Source organism: Mirounga angustirostris, unplaced genomic scaffold (genome assembly GCF_029215605.1).
Source record: "Mirounga angustirostris isolate CCGP_5_RB_7025 unplaced genomic scaffold, mMirAng1.0.hap1 SCAF_6, whole genome shotgun sequence".
NCBI classification, from domain to species: Eukaryota; Metazoa; Chordata; class Mammalia; order Carnivora; family Phocidae; genus Mirounga; species Mirounga angustirostris.
The window spans coordinates 66,540,667-66,552,248 of record NW_026991714.1 but is presented as its reverse complement, the minus strand read 5'-3'; the positions used below and the strand labels follow the sequence as shown (position 1 = coordinate 66,552,248).

General features: G+C 56.8%; 1 protein-coding gene across 3 annotated transcripts in view; it reads right to left on the bottom strand.

Annotated features, from left to right (window-relative positions):
- Positions 1-3,175: 3,175 nt before the first annotated feature.
- PARP1 (poly(ADP-ribose) polymerase 1) overlaps positions 3,176-11,582 on the bottom strand; it is a 33,424-nt gene continuing 25,017 nt past the window's right edge. Inside the window, exons 14-23 of one of the 3 annotated variants that reach the window (XM_045877625.3) lie at positions 10,994-11,122; positions 10,116-10,199; positions 8,304-8,426; positions 7,745-7,873; positions 6,644-6,742; positions 6,115-6,267; positions 5,152-5,279; positions 4,481-4,542; positions 3,827-3,941; positions 3,176-3,679 (exon numbers count right to left, since the gene is read on the bottom strand). In XM_045877625.3, coding sequence (XP_045733581.2) covers positions 3,598-3,679; positions 3,827-3,941; positions 4,481-4,542; positions 5,152-5,279; positions 6,115-6,267; positions 6,644-6,742; positions 7,745-7,873; positions 8,304-8,426; positions 10,116-10,199; positions 10,994-11,122 — 1,104 coding nt within the window. In that variant the 3' untranslated portion in view covers positions 3,176-3,597. The remainder of the gene's footprint in view (positions 3,680-3,826; positions 3,942-4,480; positions 4,543-5,151; positions 5,280-6,114; positions 6,268-6,643; positions 6,743-7,744; positions 7,874-8,303; positions 8,427-10,115; positions 10,200-10,993; positions 11,123-11,582) is intronic. The other 2 variants (XR_008506301.2, XM_064594460.1) reach the window with 2 other exon arrangements.

The window sequence follows — 11,582 nt, the reverse complement described above, 5'->3', positions numbered from 1 at the left end:
CTATTGGACACAGTAGTGCTATAAGGTGCTCCCGAGTCTAGAAGGTGGTCCTGAGTCTAGGAGGTGCTCCTGAATGCTAGGAGGTGCTCCTGAGTCTAGGAGGTGGTCCTCAATCTAGGAGGTGCTTCTGAGCGCTAGGAGGTGCTCCTGAGTGCTAGGAGGAGATCCTGAGTGCTAGGAGGTGCTCCCGAGTCTAGGAGGTGGTCCTGAGTATAGGGGGTGGTCCTGAGCGCTAGGAGGTGCTCCCAAGCCCAGGAGGTGGTCCTGAGTCTAGGAGGTGCTCCTGAGTGCTAGAAGTTGCTCCTGAGTGCTTGGAGGTGGTCCTGAGTGCTAGGAGGTGGTCCTGAGTGCCAGGAGGTGGTCCTGAGCACTAGGCGGTGGTCCTGAGTCTAGGAGGTAGTCCTGAGTCTAGGAGGTGATCCTGAGTGTTAGGAGGTGGTCCTGAGTGCCAGGAGGTGGTCCTGAGTCTAGGAGGTGGTCCTGAGTCTAAGGAGGTGGTCCTGAGTCTAGAAGGTGGTCCTGAGTGCTAGGAGGTGCTCCCAAGCCTAGGAGGTGGTCCTGAGTCTAGGAGGTGCTCCTGAGTGCTAGGAAGAGATCCTGAGTGCTAGGAGGTGCTCCTGAGTGCTAGGAGGAGATCCTGAGTGCTAGGAGGTGCTCCTGAGTGCTAGGAGGAGATCCTGAGTGCTAGGAGGTGCTCCGGAGTCTAGGAGGTGGTCCTGAGTGTAGGTGGTGCTCCTGAGTCTAGGAGGTGCTCACCCCAATGACACAGCCTCCCCCTCGGTGGTCAGTGGACTAACCCCCTTTCTCTGCCATGGGGACAGCAGCCTCTAAGGAACGCAGACAGCCAGGTGGTGGCCTCTTCTTCCAATTCAGCAGACCTAGTGTTTGTCCCCAAGGGGAGACATTTCTCCCTCAGGGCCTTAGACCTCCAAACCAGCAGAGCTCCAGGGTGGGAAGCCAACAGCGAGGGGTACCAGATGTGGTCAGTAAGGACTACTCCCCCCCCTGCCCCCAGACCCACACACGCGGCTGTGGGGGACAGCGACACCCAGCGGTCTCGGGCTTACAGCATATACTGGATCCCACAAAGTGGAGCTGCCTACATCCAGAGCACTCACTGCTGGCACCACGAGGAAGCCACTTGTGGCAGAACCAGTGACGTGCCCACTCCCTCCGAGTCCCCGGGATGTGGGCCAGCACCGCCCCCAGCCCGGCGGTGGGCAACCTCCTTTACACAAGGGCCCGGTCACCCAAGAGCATTTATGGGCCATGGTTCTTTTCACTTTTCAAAGTGAGTCTCCAAATACATGCGTTCTTGGAACCTACTTGAGACAGGCCAACAGACCCACACCACTCACCGCCCCCACCGCCCCAGACCAGAGAGGCCACCGAGGGGCATGGGGCGCGCTTTGTCACCAGACCGCGCCAAACCCCAAACGATCAGCCCCAAGTAAGTTGCAATTCGAAGGCCTTATCTCATTCCTTAAACCCACAGACCCCAATCTTCTGGGACTTTGAACAGAATTTAAGGAAAGTGACACTACCTTGGGACACACGAAAGCCCTAAGGAACCTCGATGCCATCGGAGTGGCGTGGGAGTTAGCCGAGAGGTCCGAGAGAAGCCGTGCCTGCGACCCAGACCTCCATAGTGACGGACCCTGTGCCGGGCAGGCCTCCAGAGTGGCCACTAACCGTCGGGATGGGAGGGTGTCCGCTTGCTCAGGGCACAGAGCTGGGACGGTCCGGGCAAAGGGCCCTGGGACATTGTCGTGGCAGTTCCCGCCTCCAGAGAGGGCAAGGCAGAACCGCCAACACGGATCCGCCAGCTAACACCCTGCAGGAACAGAGGAACAGGGACGTGCGCGGCTTCTGCCTCGAGGGCTGAGACCATGCTCGTGGGCCCCCCAGGGGACCGCGGTTCAGCATAGGCCCCAAACCCCCTCCTGCTGGGGTTTCTGTGAACGGCTTAAAAAAAAAATTAAAATGACCAGAATGCACTTTGGCTATGCCCTGGGATAGGACTTGACTTTTTTTAAGTGAGGAAAGAAACTCAAAAATATAAATACTGAAGCATCGTATGGTAGGTTCCCTTTGAGAAGATGTGAATTCAGAAACACGAACCTCTTTAAGAAATCAGTTGTGATGACAGGGAACCCGCTGAGCAACCACTCCAACCTAAAAATACTTTGTTCATCAAGGACTGCGAGGGTGATTGCCTTTCTCTGCGCCAAGGACGGTGAAGAAGAGAGAACATTCGGGATGCAGGAAGCCTAAGCCTTGCTGACTGGCCGATCAGGAGCGCGTCTCAGATCAAAGGCGCCAGGGACGAGTCCAGGACGCTGGAGAAAAGCAAGGATGCCGCTATCAGGTGAGGTCCTGAAGTCGGACACGAGCTCGGGCCCCTGCTGGTGCCACCATCAGAGTAGCTCCACTCCGACGGCACCCCCTGCTTCGCTCTCTGCTCCGGAATGCCGTCTGTGCCACTTCCCTCACCAAAACCCCCACCTAACTTTCAGGTTCCAGGCATTGGCTCGCCGTGCCACCACCGTCTGGCCCACGGGTCCCAGGGGTCACCCTGCTGTCCGTTTCGGGCTCATCCCCCCTGCAGAGAGCAGCGGTGGTGGGCTGCGTGCTCCATGGACGGTCAGACGACAGGACGTGCACCGGCACCACACACTCGGGGACCAGAGAAAGTGCACGCGCCTCCCGGCATCTGGTTTTCTGCCGCCCAGACGGGCACTCCCACGGTAACCCCGTTAGCTGCCGGACGTTCTGGGGTCCCACAAATACAGGCGCCAACAGCCCCCTGTAGTCTTTGTGGACCTTGTGCTGTGAGGGTGAACCGGATCCACCGTCAGCACGAGACCAAATGCACAATACACAAACGGAGAAGACATTCCCGTTTAAGCGAGAAGCACTATTAGCCCCTGGGAGTATTAACGATACCATTTTCATCTGGAAGACAAAACCGCTCACGGGAAATTCGGGAATTTCAAACGCAACTTTTAATTCACTGCACTATGTATTCTGAGAGCTTCCACATACAAGCGTGTCCAGAAGAGGAAAGCACTTTTTTGTTTCTAAGGGTGAGGAAATTGTTGTTATTCCTCCTCCTGCTCTCCCCACAGAACTCACACAAAAGAAGCTAAAATAAAAAGGGACAATAAATGCAAAATAAAAAAGAAAATCTAAGTAGTACGAAATTAGTTTTTATTTTTACCTCAAAATAAATGCTTAACATTTTTCCAAAACCGAAACTAAAGGTGAACACTTAGAAGGGTGGGCTTGAGTTCTGCGTCCGCTGGGGAAGCCGGCAAGGCAGGCAGGCATTCTGACATGTGCAGTTCTTCCCGCGGGACTAGTCTAGACCCCCAGCCCCCACTTCTCTATGGTCAGTTGGCAGTCGCAAGGAGGCCCCTCCCCCGTCCCACCCCCAGACCCACACAAACAAAGGATTTGGGAAGCTGGGGAAAAAATCGTCTAACACGTGAAGCAACATTCATAGAAAATCCCTCATCAGGAGATGCCGAGAAGTCTTGCTCTGCGGGCGGCCTCTGCACCCCGGCCCCGGGCTGCGCCTCAGCCACACGCCCCGGCTCACCACAGGGACGTCTTGAAGTTGAACTTGAGCTTCAGCAGGTACTTCAGGTTTACCTGAGCAATGTCGTAGACGATGTACCTGGAGGGGACGCGTGTCAAGGAGCGCACGGTTTCACGGTGGCCAGAGCACACGCCGCCCCCACGCCGGTCAACCAGGCGCACGTGAGTGACCGCAGCCCCACAACGTCCCTCTGAGTGGACGGCCTGGCTCCCTCGCAAAGGATACTCGTTATACAGCAGGCAGGTGTCGCTGACGCCGGACGAAATCCCCGTCCCCAGGGGAACTTCCACACCGTCCATAGTGATACTGGCTGCAGGATCAGGGGTCGTCTTGCCCAAACCTGCGGAACCATGAGGACAGAGATTGGAAATGTTCCAAGATGAGATCCATTTTCTGTCAGTTCTATGTGTACGTTTTAAAGACGTGCCCGCGTTCCCTACTCTATCCTTCTTACAGATACAAACCCGTAGTTCTAAATCAAGCTCCCAGGGCGCATGCCTTACTGATTTCGGTAACAAGAGCAGCGCCCCATCCCCCAGCCCGGATTGTATTTCTGCTGAGCCCAAGTCCGAAGCAGTCACTCCAACCTGGCAGGTGGAGGCCCTAAACCAGCAGGTGCTCCACGCTCCAGCAATCCCAGATACCCTGGGCAGTGCTCCGTCAGGGGACATCCCTGAGTGCTGCCGCTGAGAGTTGTGTTAAAACCCAAAGCTGATGCCGCTGGTTCCTGGGGCTCGAACCGAGACGCGGTCAGCACTTGCGACACCAGCAGCAGACAAGGCCACTTGATTTTCTAACGGAACCCCAGCTGTTTTCCAGCCAGAGGCGCGCGGCCCGCTGGGGAGAGACGCTGGAGCAGCACTTTCTGGAACACAGTACCTTTGACGCTGTGCTTGCCCTTGGGGAGCTTGCTGATGTGTGAAGCATGCTTGAGTTCGTACCTACGGGAGAGAGGACCGTCCCAGAAGGGCCTCTGACGACCCCGGGCTCTCAAACCACCAATGTGATGAGCAGGAGGCCAAGTGAGAAGAACCACCCAGCCCGCACCCATGGTTCCGGGAAGTGAAGGCGCAGTTCCCGTGAGCGGCCTGTGCCGGCTGCTCCAGAGGCTTCTCTGTCTGCCCAGGCCATGAACCCCAGGCCCCTGCTCTATTACACGACCCTGCTCTCTGCATCACGGTGACGGGACCAAGGTGGACACCCGATGCAGGCAGGACCAACTGGTTTTCTGCAAAGACTCTGAAACTGAGATTGACTCCAGTTTAATCTGAGTTGGTCTTAAACTTTTAACATCTGTGGGTACGCATGCGTGCTAGGGGGCGACCCATCCTTTGTGCAATTCAGCCCACAGAGAGGATGGACGCTGCCAGTTCCTGAGACCTGGCTGGATTCCTCAGCCCTGCGGCTCCCTCGGTCACTTAACTAGAACCGGTTTCTACCATCGTGGTGGTGAATTTCCAGGGTCCCCTCCCGGCCAAGCAGAGCTCTCCTCTGTAGACCCAGCGCGTGCGTCCCCAGCAGCGGCCCCAGCCAAGGCCAGGCTGACTCACATGTTCCCGAGGGCGACTTCTCCCAGCAGGATCAGGCCCACGGGGTCTGCCTGGGACGTGCGGCAGTAGTTGGCGCTCTTGGAGACCATGTCGGCGAAATAGATCCCTTTACCAAACATGTAGCCTGTCTGGGGGGCGGGGGTGGGAAAAGGGCCACTGAAGACCTGGGGCTGTTGGTGGCACCAGTGAGCTCCCGAGTGCGGACCACACCCCGAGGCCGAGCTCAGGGGCCAGGCTGTTCGGACCCTGGTCCCGCCGGGCCCCCAGGACCGCAGGGAGCTACGTAACCTCTCTGCACTTGGGAAAGACACCTCACAGGCCCTTGTGAAAACTGGCCAAGTCCGTAAGCATTTTGATCAGTACCCGGCACGTATAAACACCCCACAAAGGGTGGCTCTTATGCTCACGTCCTTCTGTCAGTCAAACGAGAGGCTCAGGGAGGTCAGGGCATTGGTCCAGATCACGTGCTACCACGTGGCACCAGCCAGCCACCCCTTGCTCCCCACTTGTTGCAACTGGAAAGCAAGAGGCCTGCTAGACCGCCTCCGAGTGCCCGTCCCGCGGGTCACCTCTAAGCCCCAGGAGGTGACGCACTGAGCCCTTGTGTTGGGACAGGGCCTCACTCACGCCCTCCCACGGTTTCCTGAGGAACACCCTGGGGCTCATGGGAGTTCCCCCCCCCCGCCGCCACGGAAAGCGGCAGAGGCAGGTCTGGACTCAGCTCAGCCCGTGGCCAAAGCCTGTTCTTTGCACATCAACACACCCATCTGCTCTCAGGTTGCCCTGAGGCCCGGACACCTTGCATCTTTTGTTCCAGAAGCTACGGCTGACAGACGTGCAGCCACGTCATCCACAGTCAGGGGTGGAAGCACGAGGTGAAGACGCTCTCTGGGCAACGGCCACCTGTCGGCCGTCGCTCAGCCGAAACCTCATCTGGACAGGGGCCCTGGGCCAGCCACCTACCACGGGCGCCTCAGGCGGGGCGATGCGGAGGCCCTGGGACAGGATGCCGGCGAAGTTGGTGGCCCTGGAGCCGTGCCACAGCAGCCGGCGGTTATGCAGCTGCCGGAATGGCTCATAGCGCCGGCTCTCGCCCTCGCGCTCGATCGTAAAAATCTGCTCGGGGGTTAAGGGAAGGAGACGCAGGAAGCGTTACTCTAACAGCCAGACCCACCAGACCCGGCAGACAGGCCAGCTGTCCCGAAGACGCGGCCCACCGCGACCTGGAAGGAGGTGGGGTCAGGTGGGGACAAGCTGCCCTGCGCAGGACCCCCAGGCGCTTCACAGCGCATCTGTCTCAGTGTACTTTCCGGTTCTCAAACGAGGCTTTGAGATCGGAAATGAACAAAAAAGATTAGGAAAAGAACCCAAAGCCACCCCCAGACCCTAAGACTAATTTTTCTTTCCACAAACAGTTCCTCTAGTCATTTAAAGTGAAGCGTCCTTTTCTACCTAGGCCCAGGTTGGAGGGAGCGGGCAGGAGGATTCTTACATCAATAACCTCCAGGTCGTACGCGTTGTGCGTGGTTGCGTGAGTGTTCTTAACATACTTCCTGATGGTCTCCGCTTCCTCCGAATCTCTGTCCACCACCTAGAACAACGTCGTGGAGTCAGAGCGAGGGGGACCCCCAGCAGAGCCACCCAACACGGGGGCCAAGAGATGTCCCACAGCCAAGACTGCAATCAGAAGCCAAAACGACCCCATAAACTGTCGGGATTTGAGGACAACCAACCAACGCTCCGCATCTTTGAATCCTCAGGGCCCCGCCAGGTAACGGTCAATTTGTCAACGTAATCTCCGCCACACAAACACAAGTGCACAACGGAAAAGGCTGTGTTTTCTATTTTTGTATTTTTAGCCAAAGTGCAGAAAACCCAGGAATTCTGCTTTTCCTCACAACTTAATTCAAAGGCTTCAGGACAGAGAAAAAGCCCTGCATAGACAATCATGCCCACAGCATTCCCATCAAGAAGGTGCCCCAGGGACCAAACAAGTGACATTTGGTGGCTTATTCTACCCGGACCCACAGATCTATGCTCTGTCCTAGGCAAGAAGCAGAGGCTCTTTGCAGTGTTGTAAACACCCCATCCCAGGCTCAAGGGAATGCGCCACACCACAGGATCCCAGGAGGTGAGATGCGGGAGAGACCAGGCTCAAGGTCAAGGCAAGCTAGGGACCAGGGCAGGGTGACTTCTGCCCCAGCATGGCCACCTCAGCCCGAAAGTAGGAATCCAGGCCCCGTGCACTCATTACGGCTGTCATCAGGCACTTCCACTTCTGAAATGGGCATGACAAAACTCCTAAAGCTCGTAAGTCTCCAAAATCAGATCCTCTCCAGATTAAGGAAAAATGAACCTTCTGGAAGGCCGCTCAAAAACGAGTCTCTGTACCCAAGGCCCTGGCTTGGAAGCCTGCCCGGCCAAGGTGCTTATTTCCAGGTGAGACGTCCTCAGGTCTCCACGGGCCGTGAGCACAGCATCTGGGAATATGCTGGAAGTCCAGCTCCTGGGCACCAGCAATCTGTTTCAAGGAGCTCTCCAGGAGAAATGCATTCCAGTTTGGGGATGAGCAGTTAGATGGGCGGCCTGTTACCTTAATGTCAGTCTTGAGCTTCTCATAGTTGACGTCGATGGGGTCCTTGCTACCGTCATCAGAGCCCCCCCTGAGCAGACTGTAGGCCACCTCAATGTCTAGCAGGTTGTCCAGCATTTCCACCTTGGCCTAGAGGAACAGACAGAAAACCTTGGGCTTAGGACCAGGGTGAGGGAGACATATCTAGGTCTGGCAGAGAAAACCCACATGCAGATAACGGTTGGAACAGACAATGAAGGGGGGCCTCTGAGCTGGTTGGGGACACCCTGTCACCCACCCGTTGCTCGTAGTGAACACTGCCGGGGTGTCCTGGGATGCCAAGGGGGGGCGTGCTCCCTGGGGGAAGGGAGAGCCAGAAGCTACAAGGCTACAGCAAGAACGGGGCGGGGGCGGCTATCACTGGCGAGACAGGGAGGGAAAACCCGCCTGTCTGGCCTGTGGTTGGGTCTCTTCCAATGTGGGAAGAAATGCTACTTCAAAACGGGGGCCCAGAAGTGGGGCCCCTGCCCTGAGGGAGTGCCACCCAGGCCTGCACCTCCCTCTGGAAGCCCCGGGCTACCTGCACACAGTCCGCATTGTTTAGGAGTGGGGGCTTCTTCATCCCAAAGTCGTGGGGAATCAGGGTGTAGAAGCGATTAGAGAGATCCAGGATCTGGGAGTCACTGCTACCCTGGGACACCGCCTTCAGGGGAGGGGACAGAGACAGAGACAGCGAGTCTGACATGGCTTGGTGTGGGCACGAGCCAGGAAACGCAGGGAAAATGTTCAAGACCAGCTCACGTTGATGTCGAGCCAGCCCGAGTGCAGGATCCCCCTCCCCGCGTAAACTTTCACTTCTACGGAGACCTGTGACAGCCCCACCACCACGCAAGGTGTCAACTGTAGCATCTAGGTAGTGGGTTCATGTGCACTTTTTTTTTTTTTTTTAAGATTTTGTTTATTTATTTATTTGACAGAGAGAGAGAAACAGCATGAGAGGAGATAGGGTCAGAGGGAGAAGCAGGCTCCCCACCGAGCCGGGAGCCCGATGTGGGACTCGATCCCAGGACTCCGGGACCATGACCCGAGCCGAAGGCAGACGCTTAACCATCTGAGCCACCCAGGCGCCCTCATGTGTACTTCTAATAAAACTCTTTCAACTGTTTCAATGTTTGGGAACTTCTCACAAGTCAAAAGGGGAAATTCACTGCTACGAATTCTGGCAGCCCGCCCCTTATCCACGGATCTTCAGCCTTATTTAAGGGAAGGAATTCGCTTTTCTTGCACATGAAGATTCAGGTGGCCACACACAGGCTAAGTTCCCCTTCCTGCATCAGTGCCCATTCGTGCTCTGTTTGCAGAAGGTGCTCAATAAATGCAGAGATGGAAGAGCAGGACCGCTGTGATGCTGGGCGGGCACCTGGGTGGCTACAGGGTAGTGGAAGGGCCGCGATCTGGCCCCCTGCAGGCCTCCCACCCCCCCATCCTCAATTTCCGTCTGTGTTGCAGTTGGCTCTGCACCATGGGGAAGGATGCTCTCCTGGCCTCTCCACCAGGATTCTGGAACAGGGAAGGGGCCGGGGCTCAGGATCAGCTGCGTCTCAGCACCAGCTGAAAGTCTGCTTCCCGGGAGCCCCCCCCTCCTTCACAGGCCAGCCCTGCACCTCGGCCCCCCAGGGCGCAGCAGGAAGGCCCCGCGGACTGGGGGACCCTATGGGGTGCCCGGTGAGGTGCTGACCAATGAGCATGAACCAAAGTGAGGAAATACACTTTGCTCTCTTTGATTTTCCAGTAACTGCAAAATAATTTCAGCTTCTTTTTAAAACATTTTAGGTCATCTCTACACCCAACGTGGGGCTTGAACTCAAGACCCCAGAGATCAAGAGTTGCACACTCCACTGACTGAGCCAGCCAGGTGCCCCAATTTCAGCCCAATTTTTAAGGATTTTATTTATTTGACAGAGAGAGAGTGAGAGCAGGAACACAAGCAGGGGGAGTGGGAGAGAGAGAAGCAGGCTTCCTGCTGAGCAAGGAGCCCGATGCGGGGCTCGATCCCAGTACCCTGGGATCACGACCTGAGCCGAAGGTAGCCGCTTAATGACTGAGCCACCCAGGCGCCCCTCAACTCTTAAGGACACACAAAATCAGGATGTTTTTATGAGGCAGGAGAACCAAATACCTTACTCAGTTTATAGGGAGTTTATTACCTATCTGATCACTGAAAACATGGCTATTTCCTTAGTTCTGTGACCACCATAGCAAGGAGCAGGCACTTACCATATGTACAGAACTGAAAAAGCCTCTAGGTCTTCAGGCATCAGGGCGCGGTACCTCCCTGACCCTGCACCCCGCCCCCCACACGAGCTGGCCCGGAGTGGCGGCCCCCGCCTACCTGCTGCACCTCACTGAGGATGGAGTACGCTGCCTGGATCTGCCTCTTGCTCAGCTTCCCCAAGGGCATCTTCTGAAGGTCAATCTGAGGAGACGGGAATTTTCCCTTGGAAAGCCGCTCTGTGCAGCGGACCACAGGCGAGCTGGCGAGTGCCCCCTTGGGGCTCCCGGGCCTGGCTGGCAGCAGAGATCCAGCTTCATCTGCTGCCCCGCCCGCACCGTGGGGTCTGTGTGAGGGTCCCGCTTGCTTCGTTTACAGCAGCCACGGCGCCTCCATCCCCACACTCCGTCTGCACTGGCCCAGCACAACTCTCACCCGGTTCCAAAGTAAGGATGAGGGCCAGCCCACATGACCTTCCCTGGGGCCTCAGAGCCAAGGCAATTCCCAACTGAATAAGGACCATAAACTGGTAAAGAATTTTTTTTTTAAAAGTACAGGCTCCTATATGTATTTATATTCAAATTAACGTTCTTTTTCAAATCAATTACCCTGAAAAGTTACATGTTTATTCTAGCAATATGGCTTCTGCTCACACCTTGGGAATTACCATCAAGATAAGTGGCAAATGTAGCGGGAAAAGCACGCGACCCGCTGCTAGCTCAGCCTCCATCTCCCACCCAGAAAATGGGGCCACCTTCCTCCAAAGGCACCCACGCCCCCTGTGGGGGAGTGGCCTGTGTGGCCTGCGCCGAGCCCCTCCGGAGCCCCCCAGGGCCACCCTGCACCTCCACACCCGCAGTGCACAACACAGACAGAGCTGCGCGAGCGCTGGGGTAACGAACGGGGAGCAGCAGCAACAAGCAGGAGGACAGGCAGGGGACACGGCCACCTGCCCCGACCACCCCCCAGCTTGCTGACCAAACGATGAGTGCAATAACCTCGTATTCCACCATGGCTTTCTTCATACTCTCCACGTCGAAGATCATCTTAATGAGCTCCTGCACGGGCTTGGGGAGCTTGGACTTGGTGCCGGGGCTCACCGTCAGCTTCTTGACTGCCTCTTCATCCTTTAGGGAAAAGAAAACTGGTTAGAGACCCTCTTCAACAACCCAAGCCAAGTGGTGGTATCTGGGCTGCAGACGAAGGAGCCACAGGATTGGGTGCCACCAGCAGCAGAGGCTGAGCGATCAGGGACAAGGCAGAGGTAGCAGGTGCCAGGAACACGGGTCTGCACTGGGACCAGACACTTCCCGTGAGCCCCCAAGTCCCTGTGGCTACTCCAGACCCTTCCTCCAACCTGCCACTGCAAGCGCCCAGCTCTGTGCCGGCTGACCTACCCACGGCCCATGCCACCACCAGGGCAAACCACGGACCAAGGGGACACCGGACCAATTCTCCCCTTTCTTGTACTGCCTCATGCCAGGGCCAACAGCCTTTTACAAAGTCCCAAAGATCCAAACACCCAGACCCATTTCCTGCCACACAGACCGACGGCATGAACTCCATCCTCTGCTGCTCCCCCTGCCC